Below are 22,596 nucleotides of genomic sequence, written 5' to 3'. Positions count from 1 at the left end.
TAAAGCACAGTTTTAACACAGTAATATCACTCATTACTAATTATATGTTGGTAATATTATACAATCTCAGTGAGAAAAGTGTGACTATCACTTCAGCCTTGTAAAGTATGAAACATAAAGACTTTGAATTTGTCTGCAGCTGGTCTTTTCACTTTTGGAACGGCATTTGCCTCCAGATACCGGGACTTCTTTTAGGTGAATTTGTCCTCATCATAATGGTCGCTTCCAACGCGGTAATCTCCCTCACATGTTGTTCACATGGGAGTTTGCACGTCAAGCTGAAGCAACCAGCCACAGCTGTAAAAGCTCCCGGTTGCGGAGGGGTAGATGGGGAAAGCTGAAGCCCAAATATCTCTTCATTGGTTGCCGCAATTTGGAAAGGAACAAACTTGAACCGTTTTGTCATATTACTCCTCATCTAACTCCAAGCTAGCTCCGTCTGTCAGCTCTGGGAGCCTCTCTACTTTCGCCGACAATCTCCATTTTTGCTTAGTAGATGCTTGGCCAGTACAATGAAACTGTGAATGGCTCATTAAATCAGTTACCGCACACGAATATGCACATGTTCAATAGCTCTTGAACTCTTGTAGCCCTCCTGGCTCCCCTGTGGTGTCAGGTTACAGACTGTTGCTACATAGTCCTTACTAAGGACATAACAACGGCAAATCCTTTTTGTGGAAAAACTACATTTTGGAATATTGGATTGTTTGAGTTCGACAATCAACTAGTGTAGACCTCACTGGAAAACAGGAAACAGACAGAGGTATGGATTAACAAAAGTTTTAGGCCTTTCTGTCACATCTCCTGCAGTCAGATTCACTGTGTTCACTCTGAAGGAATCACTGCACATGGGTAGGCACTGGTAATGACCTCTTGAATTTAAAACTTGCCCTGTTTAAGCCTGTTGGGTGCTTACTCTAGCAGGAGGATAACACGGTGTAGGCAGCACTGATTGGTTTTGTTTTCCTCTCTACTGACAGACCTCCAAATCTACAAACAACAGAGATACATGTTGAAATCGACCAGAATTCTCCTTTAACAGGAGAAAAGTATGAATGAAGTCCAATGAGAGAGATAAAAGGAGGACAATGCGAGAAATAGAAAGTACTGTAAGAGATGTTTAGACTTGTTCACAAGTATCTTTTATTGTTGTTATCAAATGTTGTGCACGATCCCTGGCCCTGCAGTCCCATGTCAAAGTGTCCTTGGGCAAGACACTGAACCCTGAGTTGTCCCCACCGGAGTGTAAATGTGTGTGAGTGTTCATCTGATGAGCAGGTGGCACCTTGTACGGCAGCCTAGGCCACAGTGTATGAATGTGTGTGAATGGTGAATGGTTCTTGTACTATGTAAACAAGATTTGATTAGTCGTTGAGACTAGAAAAGCACTACACTACCGGTCAAAAGTTTGGGGTCACTTGGAAATTTCCATTGCACTCCATTATAGACAGAATACCAGCTGAGATCAGCATTGTTTTTTAACCCAGGGCAGCAGATTTCAGATTACATTATGTGCTGACATCATTGCAAAAGGGGTCCCCAATGTTTTCTCATTAGTTTTTTAAAATGATATCAGATTAGTGAACACAATTAGCCTTTGGGACATGGGATGAATGGTTGCTAAGAATGGGCATTGTAGATATTGCATTAAAGATCAGCCCCCCCACTCAGATCAGCTGGTGTTCTGTCTATTATGGAGTGCAATGGAAATTTGTAAGTGACCCCAAACCTTTGACCGGTAGTGTATATAAGAACAGTCCATATACATTTACATTACCATGGGATAGACATGTGAAGCCCACCCCAAGAGCCTACCTACCAGAGCACACCCACTCCAACTCTACGCATCATTTGCGGCCATTTTGTGTCTTTTTCTGGGAGGATTTGCTGATTAACTCCGGGGACCTTTGTTGCTTGTCATTCCCTTCTTTCTCCCCTCATTTGTTTCTAACTCTCTACTGTAATCTATGTAATAAATTCATTGATAATCAAAATAACAATAATGCCCCAAAATTACTTCCTTCCCAACAAAACAAAGCAATTGGTTGACAGAAACCCGAAACTTCGGTAGGTTATTCATGCTGGAGATGAACTCTCCTTTTTAGATACAGACTCTTTAATAACAGAGTCAATCTAGACCACTCTCTATAATTTACTAGGACCAAACAAAGCTTTTAAGAGCAATTGCAGAAAAAACCTTTAACAAGCAGAAACCTTGGGAGGAACCTGGCCTAAGGTGGGTGGCCACCTGCCTCGACTGGTTTGGGTGAAAAATGAATAGATATAGAAATATGACTCATAATAATTATATTAATTGGTATAATGGAATGGCATTATGAACAGTGAAAATTATAGTAACCATTAAGATTGTAGAACTATGACGACTAGTAACAATGATAGTGGTAGTAGCAGTTATTGTAAAACTATTATTACATCTATTTTAAATTACTAAAACCAAGAGTTAACCATAAGAGAGCATAAGAAGGAGCTCATGCAGTATCTTTGACATTCCTTACGGTTGCTTTGCCTTGTTATCTTGTTGTAACCCAGGCTAGTCATAGTTTCACTAACAGTCTCTCATTTCCCAAAATAAAAGGAATGTAAAGCGATAGGTTGTCCTGCCCATGGTAATAAGTAAGACATACAGATCAAGAACATCTGTATCATCACACATATGCTCTGTTGGTGTAACACAATCTGACCACTAGGTGGAGGCATATTACCGCACGTGAACTGGTGCTGAAATCTGTCATATTGATGTTGGCTGATGATGAGCTGGGAGGAAGCCGGGAGGGGAAGAGCTGTGGCCACTCCCCGGAAAAAGTCCAGCTATGCTCAGAGTGCATCACATTCCCAAAAAAGTCCACACAGGCGCCGATTTTTTCCTTTTTGTTTTGAGCGGCACTCAAAAGCAACACGTTCAATCTATTTCTACAGCTGTGAGACTGAAAAGAATGCCAGCGAGAGACTTTGTAATAACATCAACAAGTCTGCAAATCTCATCTGCTGCTGAGAACACAAATGATCTTCACAAGTTGATACCCTGACAGCGGCTGGCTGTGCAGTGTCGTTCAAATAAAATGCGTTTTCCGCATTTAAGTGACTCAACCAAACTTCTGGCAAAAAAATAATTTATCCTGCTCATCTTCCAAAGAGCAGTTTAAAGGTTCCAAACACTCACCGTATCCCATTTGGCGTTCATCTTCTCCTTCTCGAACTTGGCGAATTCTCTTCTGTCATGGATGATCATCAGCAGCTTCCAGATGAGCAGCAGGGCTAAGCCAATCAGGACGATGCCGGCGACCACGCCTGCCACAATGGGGATGATGTCAGGACCGGCGGGGCAGTCTGAAACACAGCAGGGTGCAGCGGTGTTTAGGCAGCTTGAAATAAGAGTGCAAAAATAACAAAACCATGGGAATAACATGCCATCACTCGGCTACACGTGAATAAGCAAATGCCCTATTTTTGCAACCCCAGCCACCACAGGCCCTGTAATTAGCTTTCTCTGTAACAGAAACCTTCCACACCCTGGCTCGTGTTAGCCCAGCTTCCTGCTTACCCAGCGTGTCCACCACATGGACCTCCTTCTCCGTGTTGTTGTTGACAGCGTAGGTGTAGTAGAACCAGCAGTCGTTGGCGTCCCTCTCCTTGCAGTGCATCACGGGGTAAGAGGCGTCGTTGGGCTGGGGCAGCTTGTCCCTGTCCTTCACTTTAATCAGGTTGAAGTAGCTGCAGTCTCTCTCACATGTGTCCTTCTTCTCACCGGTGCCGAATGCCCGGCACTGGACGCACTCTCTGGAAGCAACGAGATGTTGTTAGTAATGAGCTGTGAGATTTGCGCTGCCATTAAAAAGGTCACACATTAAAAAAAAAACACTCTTACTGATGTCTTGTGTGTAATAATGCAGTTTTTAGTTTTTACTTATACGGGTTTTGAGACATATGTCTCTTAAAAGGTCCCATGGCATGAAGATTTCACTTTATGAGGTCATAAGGGGCAAGGTTACCTCCCCTTTCTCTGCTCTACCCGCCCAGAGAATTTGGCCCACCCATGCGAGAGAGACATCATGGCTTTTAAACAAGCAAAGTGGCAGCTGGTCAAGGCCACACCCCCAACCTCCTCCTTACCCCCCCCCCGTCAAAAGATATGGTCAGACATGGTATCAGGGGCCCACTAAGGTCTATATGAATGAGACTTCAGATATGGCATTAGGGGATCACTAAGGCATATATAAAAGAGACTTAAGATACAGTATTAGGGGACCACTAAGGTCTATATAAAAGAGACTTCAGATACAGTATTAGGGGACCACTAAGGTCTATATAAAAGAGACTTTGGATAAAGTATTAGGGGGCCACTAAGGGTATATAAAAGAGACTTCAGATACAGTATTAGGGGACCACTAAGGTCTATATAAAAGAGACTTCAGATACATTATTAAGGGACAACTAAGGTCTATATAAAAGAGACTTCAGATACAGTATTAGGGGACCACTAAGGTCTATATAAAAGTGACTTCAGATACAGTATTAGGGGACCACTAAGTTCTATATAAAAGAGACTTTGGATAAAGTATTAGGGGGCCACTAAGGTCTATATAAAAGAGACTTCAGATACAGTATTAGGGGACAACTAAGGTCTATATAAAAGAGACTTCAGATACAGTATTAGGGGACCACTAAGGTCTATATAAAAGAGACTTCAGATACAGTATTAGGGGACCACTAAGGTCTATATAAAAGAGACTTCAGATACAGTATTAGGGGACCACTAAGGTCTATATAAAAGAGACTTCAGATACAGTATTAGGGGACCACTAAGGTCTATATAAAAGACACTTCAGATACAGTATTAGGGGACCACTAAGGTCTATATAAAAGAGACTTCAGATACAGTTTTAGGGGACCACTAAGGTCTATATAAAAGAGACTTTGGATACAGTATTAGGGGACCACCAAGGTCTATATAAAGAGACTTCAGATACAGTATTAGGGGACCACTTCGGATGCAGTACTAAAGGACCACTAAGGTCTTTATAAAAGAGACTTCAGATACAGTATTAGGGGACCACCAAGGTCTATATAAAAGAGACTTCAGATACAGTATTAGGGGACCACTAAGGTCTATATAAAAGAGACTTCGGATACAGTACTAAGGGACCACTAAGGCCTATTTAAAAGCATCCAAAGAGCACCATGTCATGGGACCTTAAAATGTTTCCTCCACTCCAGAACAATGCAGGTAAATGGATTTACATTCAACATTACCATCTCTTTCCATTGTCATTGTTACTCTAGACCAGGAATTTTCAAAGTCTGTGGTGCCCCCCTCAGACAAATTGAGGGCTGTGGACTACATTAGCTGGCATTTATTTTTTACCCACATGACAGGAGGCAGAGCTCGGTTTACACCTATTATTTCTCTGGGTTTGTACGTTGTTGGAAACACGTGGGATAATGTTAAGTACACAACTCAACAAAATATATGTATAACAAAGTTCTATGTGGTTCGATACGTCAATGTTACACATTATACAGTACCTTTACGGTGTGAAAGGTTAGTTTGGGATTTTTGTCAATGCACTAAAATGCCTCAAGAGATTGCTGTAACCATTCCTCATCTCCATTATCAATAGGCAAACACCTTTGTGCAGCGACATATGTGATATTTTGACACATCTTCATTTCCGACTTACTTGTGTTCAGTACATACTCCTGGACAGGTAGGGCAAGTTTCACAGGTGGGACCCTGGAATTTGGGGTCAGTGCACTTGCAAGTGCCACATTCACATGTTCCTCGGCCGTTACAGATCTGCTTGTTGCTGGCCATACATGTGCTGTTGTCCAGAGAGCAATCACAGGCACTTCCGGTCCACATGGTGTCACAGATACACACTCTGCACTCACAGCGGCCATGACCTAAGTAGAGAGGGAATAAAAAGAATTAGGAAAATTCTTCTAAACATCATCTTAGGTCCATTTAACACTCTGTGCTGCACTGATTAATTTACCACGGAAGTCGAAAGTCAAAAGCCAAAGCTGGGAATGACGTCACAGCTGAGTTGACTGCGTTCTATTTAATAAGTCGGAATTCACAGTGGGGTTTGCTCTACACAGGTTAGCCACTGTTAGCAATACCAGTTGATAACCCAGTTTTTTGTGAATACAAACAGCCAGGGCTGGGAATCACAATGTGACATCATCACGATACTTTTGTCACGATACGATATTGTGATTTTAAAAATCATTCTGTGATATATTGCAATTGTTTTCATTTCAATTTCAAATGACGTCCCCAGAAGGAAACCTTGTCAACATCTGTTTTATCTAAAAAGAAATATTTCTCTGTTTGTTCATCTCACTTCAATTTTATTGCTGCAAAATGGGACAAACTGACCACCACATATATAATAAAAGATCGATACTTGGCATCTGTGTACAATATATTGATTTTTTTTTTTCCCCCACCCCTTTAAACAGCGTCACAACATGTCCGCAGATAGAAGTTGGACAGGACTGTGATTTAGTAAGAAACAAACAAGACTGAAGTGCTGATATATATATATAAAACTGTATATTACTACACCTTTTACTACTCTTGATGCACGGAGCAGCCATATTGTACTTTAAGCTCGGGGGACTGCGAGGTTGTCCAACTTTGGAAGAGGCGAGTTCCCAACTGTGAACTCGGAAATTCCAACTTCTGAGTGCAAATGGAACGCACTACGAAGCCTACGTGCAGAGATTACTTCATTCGTCCCCGTGGAGCTGTCATACTCACCTCCACACAGTTTGTTTCCAGAGCGGTCACAGTTGAAGTTGTCACACTCGCAGAACTGGCCGCTGTACCTCTCCTCAGGGTTGTCCCTTTTCTTGCACTCACATGTGCCGCACACGCAGTCTCCGTTGTTGCTGCAGATGTCGGTGCCATTGTCTTTGCGGCAGGTCCTGTCCATGTCCTCTGTGGCTACATCGTTACTGCTGCATTCACACTGTCTGCCCACGCGTCCTTCATTACACCTGAGACAAGGGAAAGGGTGTGATTCTGAAGCACTTCTCTACACTAAAACAGAAATCCAAGTAAGCTTGAACATGGGACTTAAAGTTTCTGGATATTTTATCTGTGTAAGATCAATGTATGGTAAAATAAAGACTGTGGAAATGTTCATAGACTCACTTGCAGGCACCACATTCGTAAGTCCCGTTACCAAAGTGGCAGAGTTGACTGTTCTTGATACCGTCCTTGTGGCATTCACACTCACAAATGAAGTTGAGGGTGATCTCCACCTCCTCCGTGAATCCCAGGGGCTTTATCTTGATGATCTCCGGCTTGCCTTGTTTCGGACAGCCCTTAGATGTCACACTGATGCTAAACATGACCTAGGAATGAAGGGAAAAAAAGGGGAAAGCCTGACTCAGAGATCAAAATACTGAGTTTGTCAAACGTCTGTGAAAATCTCAAAACAAAATAGTTGTGTCAATTAACTAACACTGGCTCAGGGCAGAAAACAAAACCACAGTGATTACAAGTGAAGTAGATCAACACAAGCTGTAGTTTTTTTGTGCAATACAGTGTGTGAATTACAAAAGTGATGGGATAAAAATATTCTATAGCCCAAAAAAGAAACCTCCCTTTCAGATCAGAGCTCATTATTAGCTATTAGCATGTGGTAATCTGGTCAGAGCTCTGGATTTCTATAATGGATGGTTTTTCCCAGAAACTAGAGAACAAAGTAACCCGTTTAAGGGAAGACAACTCACTCTGTTACTGTGTGTTTGTTGCTGGTTTACTATCAATGCTTTGCTAATCAGTTTGATGTGGTCCCGAGGATTTAATCTTGAGACTTGGCTTGGTGACCTTTCCTAAATTAGGTCTGATACAAGTGGGAGACTGATGGATTTGGACAAAAAAAGAATCATGTTGCTATAATACTAATAAAAGCTGAAATAAATGTCCGTCTTTGGCTATTGTTTTGAAATGATCTCTTTTAGAAATAAGTAGACACCCTATTCACTTAGCAGAAGAAATGAATGGTAACATGAAAAATGTGGAGTGCATTGTGTCTTTAGCCTAGGTGCATTTAAATAAATGGCCCTTAATTGTATTTTTCAGAGAAAGATAATTCACAAAGTTGTGTGCAGATATCCTTTTCGATGCCATGTTCATGATAAAAAAGCTTTAAGCCTATATTGACATAGTTTTGTATCTGGTATTTGTCTTATGAGTCTTGAATATTACGAGGGCAATTTTACACTACATATGCTAACGTTACTAAAACTTTGTGTTCGTATTGCTGCTTATTTATTATCTCAGCCAAGGAGGTTTTCAATTGGGTTCATCTGATTGTTGGTTTGTGTGATTTGATAATTGATTGATTGCTTCGGGTTACATGTAGGGACCCTCAACATGCTCCTGTGGAAGTGTGGTGCCATTTTGAGCCTTGTTAGTGGTGTTGAAATAGCCATTTTGTTTTACTTTTACGTGCCCCGACGACTAGCATGAGCTAATTAGGGGTTTGCGCTAAAACTGGTCACACTCGATTAATATGAAAACATATCCCGGAGAACGGTCGACTTGGTACTCATGTGTTCATTTAGGTTCAGTTTGCACCGGAATGGTCCTTTAAGCATTTTTTTTTTTGTTCAGTTTTTGTTTGGTCAGTCAGAGTGAGCTCTCCTCGCTTTCAAACTTTTAAAAACTGTGTAATGTTGATTGCTATTGAGTTTTTGACCATTAAAAAAACAACAAAAAGAAATGAAAACAGGAAAATTTAAATATTTCTGTTTTCAAATTAAATATATATCATGGTCTCTGCTGTGTGTTATTGAGAAACCTTTCATTGTCATTGCATGCAAACCTTTTTCATGATCTACATTTCATTTGACATCTTGACAGGGTCAATCATCTACTGGTGAAATACAACAGCAACAAAAAAAGAGCAATTTTCTAATCCTCACCTCATCTCCGATGGAGATGTTGGAGCATTTGCGTCCACTTTCGCCCTCACTAACCACTCCGTTCTTACAGCGGGACGTGTAAGCTATGGTCACTCCCTCTGGAAGCTTGCTGTTTTCCAAAATAACCTCAGACGAGAGAGACTGCCAAAAAACAAGAGATAACAGCACGGACGTTGGAATGTCATCTGGTAGTTTTATGTTGAGAGCACACAATACACAAAGGATTATCGGAGTATTAAATGAGAATCACTCCCAATGTCGAATGCTTTCATGTGGTTCATGTGACTAATACAGTTTTTTTTTTTTACAAGGGTGCTTAAAATCAACATTCTCGCCAGCGCACTTACATTGTAAGCGTCTATAATAAGGTTGATCACATTGCTTGAGTTGGCAGACAGAGTTCCCACTGCAGACTTTGGTATCAGATTTTTCAGCTCCTGAGAAGAGAAAAAAACATTTTAGAATAAAGCTAAATCCAAGCTCTGTTAATCTTGAGATATCTTGAATATCTATTAGCAACAATTGCTTTCAATCTTTTTCTATTAACTTTTAAGGACTTTTTTATATTAAATATACTGATTTAGCCATTTAATTGCAGATTTAGATCAATACAACATTGATTTTAACCTTGAAATCATGGACTTGTTTTTATGCTTTGAAGCCCACTGAAGCTACTGTGAGGCTAAAAGAAAGAACTGTTAATAACTCAGATGGAACTGGGTTGAACTGGCCTGAAAAGGCACAATGACACAAGGCAATAATTCGAGCTGGAGATGCTACCATAATTCGCAGCAGAGGTACTGGGTTACTTCCAATCACACACGCAGAAGGAATGAGGAATGCAGGAAGTACGCTCAAAAGAACGGGATTAAAGTGAAGACAAGTTGTGTCACATAAAGAGCCAAAGAGTCAGAGAGAGAACTCACTTGGTAAACGGGCTGGAACTCCTCTGTGACTGCAAAGATAGTCTGAATGTTGTTGTCGCTCAGCTTCTGAACCAGGTGGGCAATGGAGGGATAATCCTTTAAAACAATATGGAGGGGAAAAGTCAAATTTACACTGAGTAGGTTTACATGCAAACCAATATTCCACTAATATTCAGATTTTGACAATATTCTGAATTTGATACAGGTCATATAAACAGCATATTCTGGTCGGATATTCCGAATAAGGACTTTTTCCGAATATTGCATTTTCCTACTAAGACATGTGGGAAATTCCTGTATTATTTGGGTTTCAGAAGCTTTCTTCAGAATATGTGTCTCAATCAATCAACCGCAGGCTTATGGTCAGCTGTGTGCGTTGCTATGGTTGCTGTACACAAACCAACCAGCCAACAGTTTGCAAGGCTGCAGACCCGATAAGAAGGAGAAACACAGCTACTTTTAACAATATCAAAGACTCAGGTTTTTGAATATGCGCACCCATCTCTACCACGACCTTTTCAAGAAGTCGGTTGAAGGAATGAAAGAGGGACGCTGTGCTTGCAAAAATGTGAAAAAATCCTATTTTGCACGTCCGCATGTAAGCGGGAATATTCACTTTCATTGGCCATGTAAAAAGCTTAGTCAGAATATTGTCTTTTTCAGAATAAAGGCTAAAAAAACTATATTACGTGCCTTTAAGCATAGTCATTGTAACACACAGTTAACACGAGTAGCACTGCAGAACAGGCCGAACAATACTCAGCAACTTACATAGTAGTGGCTCATGGTATACACATTGTTCTCCAAGTGACATTTTCCATCATTGGGCAGAACGATGCCACCCAGTTTGCCATCGCCGGCAAAGTGGAAGCCAGCATCAGTGGAAAACACAAGCAGACGGGTCACATTCCTCCAACCAATATGATTCTGAGAAGTGAGAAGCAAAACACTCAAACAGCAAGTAATAATTGTCTGCCAACAGCAATACATCCTCTCTATAAAAGCTAATGGGAGAATATGAGCATCTTATAATCTGACACATGAACTTCTGATTATTACTGCTTCCAAAACTCTCCTTGGAAACACCAAGAACCTATAAAATACCTTTTCACACATCACCCCATAAATGCATTTACTGGCGCTGTCTCCCTCCAAGCAAGTAATTGTGGGAAATGAGTATGAGAATGAGTATTTCCCACAGGATCACTGTCACACTAAATGCTTGCTCTCAGGGAAGTTACTGGAATTGTTGGGTTTTGGAAATTATAGTGTGGTCTAGACCTTCTCTATGTGTAAAGAGTCTTGTGATAACTCTTGCTATGATCTGATACTATAAACAGAATTGAACTGAATCGAAGGGAAACAGCTTTTCTTCTTCTTTTGTTGTTGTTGTTGCTTACCCCACACACAGCCACTTGCATGATGGCATCAAACCCCCCTTCAGGAGAGTCCAGGTTTCCGGAGATGTGCTGCTGGCCCACCAGGGTGTTGAACCTCTTGCCATCGCTGGTCAGCTTCAGCACGTTCTTGTAGCTGAACGGGCTGGTGCAGTTCTGGTCGCCGGTGCATGGGTTCAGCAGCTTGGCCGGGGTGGTGCTGATGTATGGCATGACTGTCTTTTCCACAAAGGAACCAAAACCTGTAAAAGACAATGGGATTCAGAATTTCATTTTAGACAACTTGAGCAGAAAATATAAAGTGCTAAGGGTAAAGTAAAAGATGCTTTAGTCAAAAGCGTGATTCATGCTTCTGCGTTAAACTGACGTGGCTTGGTAGCATTGTAGCTTTTTTGCCTGTATTTGTTTACATTTTGGCAAATTGGCATCACTAAAATAAGCTGAATTACTTATAAGCAGTTCCTTTTGGCAATGTTCCCAAGGATGTACAGACAACTATCACTGGATTACTTTGATACTGAAGAAAACTCAGAAACACTAAAAACATAATTATATGAGCCGTTACAGGCAATACAGCTGCTGCAAATAGGTTTGAAAACCTCGGATCAACAAAGTAATTGAATAAGAACTGGTGACCAAAATGGTTTCAAGAGTATGTTTTTTAACTAATGTGTATTCTTGTAGTTTTTTTGTTAAATAACCAAAACCAAAGTCGGGCAGCGAAAGCTTTTTTAATTTATTTGCCCCTAAAAGATACAATGTGTCAAATATGATCAAAATGATGAAAATCCTCACCTATCCTGAAGTCAGAGGTGATCTTTGACATCTCCAGCATTAGACTTGTTCCCAGGTTCTTGACGTTCTCCAGATCGTCCTTCATGGAGTAGGACAGATCCATCAAGTAGTACAGGTCGATGGGATAATCTTCCGCTCGTTTGAACTTTAGGTTGAAAGTTTGAGGCTCACCTACATAAAGTTACCGTTGTTAAAAAAAAAATTGCCAAAGTGGACTAATCAGATCCGAAAGAAGGTAAGAACAGCTTCAGAAAAAGCTTCAGTCTCACCAGATCGGAGGGTGAGGCTGAGTTTCTGGGGCTGGATCTGCGTGATGTCCTCTGGCCTCAGTTTCTCTGCTCCCTTTTTGCGATGTGTCACTGTTTTGTTCTTGAGGGTCTTCTGTTCCCCGTGGGGGTTCTCAATCATTGCATCACTACAGCCCCTTTTTATCAAAGACTGCAGCTCGTCACAACGGGTCGACACAGTCTCACCCTGTTTCAGGAAGTTCTACAAGAAGCAACAGCAGGAAAGGGAGAATTAAAGGGACAATACCTTCATTACACAAAAGGAAATGGGTTTGTCATAAGATGCACTGCTCAGTCTGTGATAGCTGTTGGCTGAGGCTTGGAGACTGCAAGTTTAAAACTTATAACGGGGTGGTAGTAGCTCAGTCTGTAGGGTTGGGAACCGGAGGGTCGCTGGTTCAAGTCCCCGTACAGACTAAAATACAGAGTTTTGGTAGATTGGTTGCTGGAGAGATGCCACTTCACCTCCTGCTCCTGAGCAAGGCACTGTGCCCCCCCAACAGCTCAGGGCGCTGGTCCAGCATTGGCAGCCCACTCACTCTGACATCTCTCCATTTGGGCATGAATAGGTCCTGAGCATGTGTGTGTGTGTGTTTCAGGCTTGTGTGTAGTGATTACTAATAAAACAGTGTACATTTTAATTTCCCCACTGGGGATCAATAAACAGTATCAATAATAAAAAAAAAAAAACAGAAAGCCTACGTTACAAACTAGGGGCATTAACCAGGAAGACAGGGTCTATCAAAAGAGTTGCATTATGGAGTATGTAGTGTAGTGTAATTTAGTGGAGATTTTAACTATGCTAAAGACAAAAAGTAAGGATCTTTTGGCCTCTCCTGCTCTGATTTTGATCATTATTTTTTTAAGTCTTGTAACTTTATTAAAGTGTAATACAAAAAACAGTGACTTTATAGCTGTATATTAGTCAAGTTCTGAAATGATTAACCCCCCAAAAATTATAATAATTATAGTTATTTTTGTGCAAAACTGCTTCTCAAATGTGAGGAATAGGACTACAATTTATCGATTTTCTACTTTTTATTTTATCAATGAATGAAAATCATTTTTACAAAACATCAGTAAAATACTTCAAAATGTCCTCGTCACTATATGTGAGGTCTTTTAATTGCTTGTATTGTCTGACCAACTGACAAATCCAAAATCAAAAGATATTCAATCTACAAAAATATCCATTTTTGGCTCTATTGTATATCAAAAAATCTTTCAGTTGTGGATTGTTGACAAAAGTCTGACAATACTAGGAATTTATAGACATCACCCTGAGTTCTGGGAAATTGTGATGGGTGTTTTTCTTTATTTTCTGATATTTTACCGGCTAAGCAAGTAATGGATTACTTTAAAAAATCATCAGACAATCATTGGCTGAAGCCCTACATTAAGGACTTTGGGCTATGCCTAATGGCACCGTAATGGCATCAAACTGCATTTCTCCACCACAATTATGGCTGACATACCGGGTCTTTACACCAGCCACATTTGGCTCCCGCCTGGATGCACTCCCCGCAGTATTTGGCATTGGCATTGATGCACTCGTTCCCCTCTGGATGGAAAACAAAGGGAGAAGAGAGGAAGGCAGAGTCAGAGGGAGCAGTGGCACAGCACAGGCCCTGCAAAGCAAGCTGCCCGTTAAGCCCCCCCCCCGTGTTTATACATCAGTTCATCTGGAACCCTGTATGGCTCGATGGTAACTGGAGACAGAGACGGAAAATTCTGTCTTTTCCATTATCCTCTAAGCTCTGTGATGCTAGGGTGGATATCTGGTCAATGACATCTTTAAGATAAAGTAGCCGGGAGTGCCTCACTGAGGGAGGGGGGGGAGGGGACATCCGAGTCATCATACTATGCATACTATACTATGCAAGCTGAAATCAACACAGAGCGGCTGTGGATCAGTGGTGGAACGGTCGCCTGACAATCGAAAGGTTGGTAGTTCGATCCCTGGCCCTGCAGTCTCGTGTTGAAGTGTCCTTGGGACACTTGTGTGTGTTTATCTGATGAGCAGGTGGAACCTTGTACGGCACACAGGATGTGTGTGAATGGTTTTTGTACTATGTAAAAGCCGTTAAGACTAGAAAAGCGCTCCAAAAAACTTTGCATTTATCAACAACAAATGATGTTACAGCAATACAGTATCTAGGCCAAACTTACCTTTCTGAGCATGACTGTAACAAAAAACTCCTAACAATGTGGATATCAAGAGCAGCTTCAAGTCCATCTGAAAACACAAAAAAAAATCTTTAAAATGTGGTATTGTCTCAGCAAAGAGCTACTGTTGTTTTGGATAGCAATATGCCATGTGTGATTATCTCTTTGTTAATACCTGGTCGTCTGAATGCTTGAATTACTAATTTCCTGAACAAAATGGTCGAGAAGCGTGAGAGAGAGATGACAGATTGAACGTGTAAATGGCTTGGTAATAACTGGAGATAATAAATTATCCAGTGGCAGGGGTCTGGCTATTCTTAGTCGCTCTAAGGGTAACAGGCAGCTAATTCAATTCAGACCATTTTCCCATCCAAGCATGTATTCACACATTTACGTACAGACACTATCACACTGACTTGCCCATGGCTTGGACTGCAGCCACCTTTTCCCCCACAATCCCTTTTACTGTAAATAGCATCAGTTCCCTAGAGTCAACCCCTCTCTGGTTGGGTATGTATATTGATCCCTTGTCCGTGAGCAGGCCATTTGGTCAGCCATATTGATGCATCTTGTCCTACTCTTAATGCAAAGCATCTGATTTACTTAGGATAAGTGAGCTGAAGGACATTTCATCGCACTGATCAGCTAAATTGTGAGCAGTCTAGAGCCATGCTGGGGGGGGGGGGGGGGCTCTTTGAGATTGTTCTTAAGTATAGTGGTGCTTTGAGCAAAAGCTTGCCAGCATACCCACAGTGACAATGGTAACACGCCGAGGTTTAAAAGGTCTAATATTTCATATATATTCACTATCTTAGTTGTGCTAACATTTGCTAATTAGCACTAAACACAAATAACAACTGAGGCTGACGGGAATGGCATAATGTTGCAGGACATTCATGTGAGGACCACAAACATCTGAATAGCTGCAAAGGTACAATATGTTTGGACCAAAGTGGACAACCAACCAACCGACCAACCAACCAACCAACCGGCCGACCGACCGACCGACCAACATACCAACCAACCAACCGACCGACCAACCAACCAACCAACCAACATACCAACCAACCGACCGACCAAACGACCAACCGACCGACCAACCGACCAACCAACCGACCGACCGACCGACCGACCAACATACCAACCAACCAACCGACCGACCAACCAACCAACCAACCAACATTCCAACCAACCAACCAACCAACCAACACCGACCGACCAAACGACCGACCGACCGACCGACCAACCAACCAACCAACCAAACGACCGACCAGCCAACCGACCGACCAACCGACTGACCAACCAACCGACTGACCAAAGTCAGGCAATCACCAAAGATTCATTAATTAATCAAAATGGTGAAAAATGACGATCACTCCTCCCCAAAGCCCAAGACAACATTCTTGTTTTGTCAACAACTCAGATATTCAGGTTACTGTCATAAGAGTGAAGAAACTACAAAATATTCACATAGAGAATTTGTAATTGTATTTAATAAAAAAGGACTCAAATCGATTATCAAAATAGTTAGCGATTTATTCAACAGTTGACAACTAATCCATTAAATCCACTAATCTTTGCTGCTCTAGTCTGTACCACATGTCGTGCCAATGGATTCACTAGATGTTAAGATATTTTGAAATATAAATAAAAACTTTGACCTGCTGGTGCCGCTAAATGAAAACCAAAACCCCTCAAGCTCAGAGGAAGGTTTAGGAGATGACAAAAGTTATTATAATATACGCTCTGGGGACTATTTACATAATTTCATTAAAAGCCATCCAGTAGTTACGCAGATATTTTAGTTAGGGCTGGGCGATTTAGAGAAAATCAAATATCACGATATTCTTGACCAAATACCTCGATGTCGATATTGCGACAATATTGTATGGTTAACTATTGGTGTTTTAACAAAATGTTATTTACGCAATGAGATTTATTATAAATATTGTACAAAAATGATTTAATGACTTAGTGGGTAAAGGTAAGAAGAGAAGATGACATCACTTTACTGTAATGCAGCCTTTAAAACCAGGTAAAGACAACACTTGCCATATTACGATATTATGATATATCCAAAATCTATACGATATCTTGTCTCATATCGCGATATTGATACAACATCGATTTATCGCCCTAATTTCAGTCCAAACAAAGACCAACCGACCGACTGCTAGCACGGCTCCAAATTGTCTAAGATTTCCTTGAGTTTGAAGGTAGTTTTATTGACTATAAATAATCATGAGAACAGACCTGAGGTTATATTTACAGTCTGCACTGTAAGTTAAGGACAACACATTTTCGGTGACCCCTAACTAGCATTATAAATTCCACATTACTGCTGCTGTGTCAAAAGACTTAGTTAGCATTGACATAATCTTGGAATTCTCAGCAGTTCTCATTGGCAGTTCTAATAAGCGACAGCTGGGAGGGCTCCTACAGATTCTATGGTCTGATATTGTATTAAGGTGGCCCAGGGATCAGTATGTGCTGAATCTAATTAACATGTGGAATGTAAAAACAATATCCGGCTTGACCATAAATCACAAACTCATGGGAGCCATTTCTAACAGTAGCTAAATGTCTACCACGCTGGATATTAAAGCATGAGGTTCAAATTAGAGCTAGACACACAGTGGCTGTTGCTGGCTATTTAGAGAGGCTACATTAAAAGACTGCATTCCCTTACAATGTGGTAAAGGAAGCTCTGACGTTCTGTGTGCGCGGTGTTGAGTGATGCATTCCTGAGTGCCTCTGTGTGTGTGTGTGTGTGTGTGTGTGTGTGTGTCCGTTTATATAGACACAGACGGGCAGACAGCCTGTCTACAGCCCCCTCAGATTATATCAGCTGGCTTGAATCTCCACTGTTGTGCATGGGCAGTGTGTGTACGTGTTGTGCTTCCATGAGAGATAAATCCCACATTTAACGTGGTTCTTCCACTGTTACACCATCAAACCCTAATAGACTTTTTGTTAGAGGATAACCGTCACAAAATGTTTACGTGATGACCTAAAATAAAAGTATTTAATCCGTTTGTGATGTAGGGTAAGTACATTTGCAATGAACAAGTGATTTCAGTGAAAACCAAGTTTAAAATGAAGGAATTTCGGTTCACATTCCTCTTAGAACAAAACCACACGCTAGATATTTTCTTTCCACTCTTTCTGGGGTTTTGACTTCGGCTCCAAGGAATCATTCAAATGCAGACGTCGTCTACAAAATGCCAGTCAGGTGTCAAGTTAAGAAAAATAACCGTGTAGTCTTTAGCCCTGTGAAGCTTAGCAGCTGCACAGGAATGCTCAATAAAAACTTACGGTAAAATGTAGACAGAGAGTAGTCCAAGAAAGGTCTAGGAGCAGGACGTTAAGCTGCCTTAAAGTGCACATTCAAAGACGTCGTAAAGACAACGTGTCAGCATTTCAAGGGGGTTTTCGGTTAACATGGCCACTATAACACATTGTTTGTGTGTACCATTTTATGACTGGATTAGTCCGGTTGATTGCAAAGTTGATTGTCTGTGCTCGTTTTTTTAAAAGATATTTTTTAGGACTTATTTGTTTTTATTTAGAACAGCTGAAAAAGAGACAGGAAATGGGGGAAGGAAAGGGGGGGGATGATGTGCAGCAAAGGTCCTCGGGTCAGATTTGAACCCGGGGCATGTGCTCTACCGGATGAGCTAAAGGCCGACCCAAACTTTCCATCATTTTAACAAAAAATGAAGTAGAAATTGTGGGGGGTACGGCAAGTTGAAGAGAATTTGTTTCTACTGATGCCCTCAGAAATCTATTTAAGACGTCAAAAGGCAGATAAAGAAATAAAAAAACACATATCTTCTTTAAAATTTATTACCATTTCCAAGATTTTATAGTTGGCCCTCCAAAAAACCTTTTCAAAGTGAAGGGGGAAAGTGTAAAAAGTTTTTAAATTTTTGATCATTTTGCTTGGGGGTTTTTTTTGGGGTTCGTGCCCCCCTCGGGTAAAAATGACATTTTTGGCAAAGTGGTCTTTTTTAGATTTACAGGAAAAAGCTGGCAAGCCAAAATTCATGAAAGCATGTTTTCCGCCTGCTTTTTTTTAGTAGTAAGCAGAAAAATGGTGACATGCTTCCTGTCTTTAAATGGTATTTACGTTTTTTCTTTTCCCCCGAGGAAGTTGCAGGGGGGGGGGGGGGGTGTGGGGGCGTTGGGGGGTGTTTGAAAAAGGTTTTGGTTTTTGTTTTAATATAAAATTTGGGGCCGAAATCGAAATCGGATTTTAAAAAACCCCAAAACTCCGGAGGGGTGGGGCTCAATCCCATTATGAGATTATCTAAAAAACCCCATTTTGTAAATTTTTGTGAAAGCCCCAATTCTACAAACGTTGGGGGACGAATAAAGGGTTTTTGTTTTTCCCCATTTCCCCGCCTACTAAATTTCTGCTACCGAATTTTTTTCCCTAGTTATAAGTAGTTCTGGTTTTTACCAAGTTAGTGGGGGAAGACCCCTTACAACATCTGTGGTAAAGGGTTTCGGGGCCCTGATGTCAGAAACGTAAACACGCAAAAATGATGCCAAGAAAAAATATTTGATAAATTGGGAGTGAAAATCACAAAATAATGTTGAATTCGAGGGTAAAAAGGCAGCTGCGAAAAGTTCAAAAAAAAAGCTTGAAATTTGGGGGTTGTGGCACAGTATGTGTCATGTGCAGAGGAGGGGATAAAGATAAGACATTTTGTCATGGGTAAGCAAAAAAAAAAAAAACATTTCACCCAGACACAGAGATGGTTTTCTTTTACATTTTACATAGCTCCACCTTCCCTGCCTTCGTTGACCGCATGTAAAAAAATTCCTCCCAAGCGTCCATTGGCCCCCAACTGAGCTGAATAAGGCATCCCAAGTTTTAGGGGCTTTCAAAGTCTAAGTGGCGGAAAAGGGTGATGCGGCTGGCACTGGGTGGGGCAAAAACGGGTGAATATCGGGCTTTCCTGGGGGAGTGAACGCTCCCCCGACCAGGATAAAAACCTGGAACATTTACTGCCGGGGGAAAAAAGGGGCGGAAAAGCCCCAGAGAAGTGTCCCGGGGGAAATGTTACCCCCTTTTAAAAAGGTACAAAGTGATCTAAAGTTCTTTTAAATAGACTTGGGGTCCCCTAAACTGATTGAAGCCCTTTTTTATAAGGCTGTGGTCCCCATAGGGATTGAAGGTCTTTTATGACCTTATGATCCCCTAATACGTACCTGAAGTTTTTTAAATTTAGACTTAGTGGCCCCCAATACGATTAAAGTCTTTTATATAGACCTTAGGGCCCCCTAATCTGTACAAAGGGCTCTTTTAAGTTTGGGCCCCTAAAGTATCTGAAGTCTTTTTAATAGCCCTTAGGGGTCCAAATACGTATTGAAGTTTTTTATATAGACTTTAGGTTGGTCCCTATACTGATCTGAAGTTCTTTATTAGGATATATTTACCTAATATGTCCTGAAGTCTTTTTTTTGGCCTTAGGGTCCCAAAAAGTATCTGAAGGTTTTTTTTGGCCCTTTAGTGGTCCCCAAATAACTTATGAAGTCTTTTTAATAGCCTTTGGGACCCCAATATGTTTGAATTTTCTTTTAAAGCCCTTGTGGCCCCAAATTTACGTATTGAAGTTTTTTATGGCCCTTAGGGGTCCCCTATACTGTATTGAAGTCTTTTTTTTAATAGGCCTCAGTGGTCCCTAATACTGTACTGAAGCCCTTTTTATAAAAACCCTTAGGGTCCCTAATACTTATTAAAGTCTCTTTCCCAAAATTACCTGGGAGAAAATTTAACAGCGACTAGAGCCCAGCCCAATGGTTTTCCTTGTGAATTTCTGGTCGAGCTTGGGGGGGAGGGGAGGTTGGCCTTGCCCAATGCCATTTGCCTTTTGAAACCCCACGTTTCTTTTTTTTAAGGGGGGGGGGCCAAATTTTTGGGGGGGGAAAGCGAGAAAGGGGGGGTCCCTTTCACCTTATAAATCATAAGGAAGTTTCCAGATTGGCCCTTGAGTTTTCCTTTCTAAAAGGCAAAGCAATATCCCGGGGTTGGGGTTTAAACCTAACACCTTTTCTACCCAAGGGGGGAAACCCCCCACCCAGGGGGGGGGGAACTCATTTAAAGTTAATAAACATCATCCCAAAGAAAATTTTTGGGGGGTGTCCGGAAGCCCTTTTAACTTTTTTCCCACCCAACCAAAAAAAAAAGATTTGTTTATAAAAAACATAACATGTGTGTTAATTTTTTGGAAAAGGATTTTCGGTTTTTGGGAATACCACTAGCATGTGTTACTAAACCCGGGACTCTAGTTGCCTGAGATCAATCTGAAAAAAATTCTGAGCCATTTTCACAAAATAGTGCTGGTCAGCCAGTCAAAATCACATGAATCTTTTAATGTAACATGTATATGTATCTTTTCCATAAATACATTCCCAATGTCATTTGTAATACCACCTCACCTTTGTAGCAATGGCCCAGTGACTCAGTGTGTGATTTGTAACACCCTGATTTCTACAACCCCCATTCCCCAGTTTATTTAACTGATTAGTCAATTGATTCAACACTTTAAATATTTCCTTACTATTTAAGTTTAATGATTCACAATTTTGAATCAATTTGTTTTCCTGCTAAACCTAAGACTTGATTTTCTTCTTGTTCAGATGCTTCAACTAAGCAGACCACAGACATCCACTTTAATGGATGGTTTTACAGAAAAAGTCCCTAACACTAACTTGTGTGGAAAAACTAAACTATGCGTCTAATCCTCACCCGGAGCTTAGACAGAGCAGGCAGCTTGAGCGCTCACTCACAAGCCAGATTTAAGGTGTGGGCGTAACATCTCGCATGCATAAATCCTCCAAGTTAGGCAGCAACGACCATATTAGAAGCATTGTCTGTGACTAAAACTAAGTCATTGTCATTCAGATGCCATTAATGTGTTACTCTCTTCAACAAGTCGTCCACATTTCCGCCTGTGTGACTGTGAAATTGCTCTTGTTTGGAGCACAAGTGACACTAGTTGCCAATCTTCACTGATGAAATGCGCAGTTACGGTAACGTAGGACACGTGGCAATTCGTCAAAGCATCCACAACTTTTGATATGAAGTATTGCCAACAAGGTATCTTGGACATAGACTCCAAAGTATGCACTATCTCCCCCAAAAACCCTCATTCTCTACAACAGAGTATGGTCTTAAATCCACTGCAATACATTCTGCAATGGATTTAGTAATCTGTCTGGCCCTAGTTCAGTGGCAGCTATGCCATTACCTGCTCAATTGTCCTCCGGCTGCCATCAGGGACGGGTTGTTTTTCTATTAGGATTGGGAAATGATGTTTGGCATATTTGTTGTATTTCCGATGCATTATTTGATTTGAGTCCCACAGATCTTTTAAAGTAGCTGGTGCAGGTTGTACAGGTTTGTTTCTCACCATTGCAGCCATTTTGTCACCACTTAAACAACTTGCACATGTGTTTGGAGTGCATCCACAGTTTGTATAGCAGAGAACCCACAGGCAGAAAGGAGAGTTTTGTGTAGCGCTCTGCAGAAGGCGAACAGAATGTTGCAGCAGGCGAACTAATTTAATTTTTTAAATTCCGATTATTAACTTGTCTGCATCAAATCGTTAAAGAGAGAACTGTGATGCATCTAATAAAAACGATTATATTTTCCACCCCTAGACAATATCATCAGCTAGTCTATATCCACGACGTCCAAAATTGCTCCGTTGCTGCCGGAAATTCAGTCGTATGTCACTCTTTTCAGCCGGTTTTCGGTTTCCTTCATCTTACTTTGCGTTGTGATGTTAAACTTTGGTGGATTTCTGAGGACTATGGTTACCTGGTCCTCAGGTCTCTGCAGGGTAAATTCAGACAGCTAGCTAGACTATCTGTCCAATCTAAGGACTATGGTTACCTGGTCCTCAGGTCTCTGCAGGGTAACTCCCGACAGCTAGCTAGACTATCTGTCCAATCTAAGGACTATGGTTACCTGGTCCTAAGATCTCTGCAGGGTAACTCCCGACAGCTAGCTAGACTATCTGTCCAATCTAAGGATAATGGTTACCTGGTCCT

General features: G+C 41.2%; 1 protein-coding gene across 2 annotated transcripts in view; it reads right to left on the bottom strand.

Annotated features, from left to right (window-relative positions):
- The window catches only part of itgb1a (integrin, beta 1a), a 39,242-nt gene that overhangs the window by 2,622 nt on the left and 14,024 nt on the right, over positions 1-22,596 (bottom strand). For both annotated transcript variants that reach the window (XM_032503577.1, XM_032503578.1), the window contains exons 2-15: positions 14,536-14,602; positions 13,842-13,927; positions 12,349-12,568; positions 12,080-12,250; positions 11,288-11,526; positions 10,659-10,814; positions 9,888-9,983; positions 9,309-9,398; positions 8,962-9,102; positions 7,181-7,383; positions 6,785-7,023; positions 5,700-5,922; positions 3,563-3,798; positions 3,182-3,348 (exon numbers count right to left, since the gene is read on the bottom strand). In XM_032503577.1, coding sequence (XP_032359468.1) covers positions 3,182-3,348; positions 3,563-3,798; positions 5,700-5,922; positions 6,785-7,023; positions 7,181-7,383; positions 8,962-9,102; positions 9,309-9,398; positions 9,888-9,983; positions 10,659-10,814; positions 11,288-11,526; positions 12,080-12,250; positions 12,349-12,568; positions 13,842-13,927; positions 14,536-14,602 — 2,334 coding nt within the window. The remainder of the gene's footprint in view (positions 1-3,181; positions 3,349-3,562; positions 3,799-5,699; positions 5,923-6,784; positions 7,024-7,180; positions 7,384-8,961; positions 9,103-9,308; positions 9,399-9,887; positions 9,984-10,658; positions 10,815-11,287; positions 11,527-12,079; positions 12,251-12,348; positions 12,569-13,841; positions 13,928-14,535; positions 14,603-22,596) is intronic.

The sequence above is a fragment of the Etheostoma spectabile genome, chromosome 22, assembly GCF_008692095.1.
Source record: "Etheostoma spectabile isolate EspeVRDwgs_2016 chromosome 22, UIUC_Espe_1.0, whole genome shotgun sequence".
NCBI classification, from domain to species: domain Eukaryota; kingdom Metazoa; phylum Chordata; class Actinopteri; order Perciformes; family Percidae; genus Etheostoma; species Etheostoma spectabile.
Note: the sequence above shows the minus strand (reverse complement) of the source record. Positions and strands in the feature narration are given on the sequence as shown.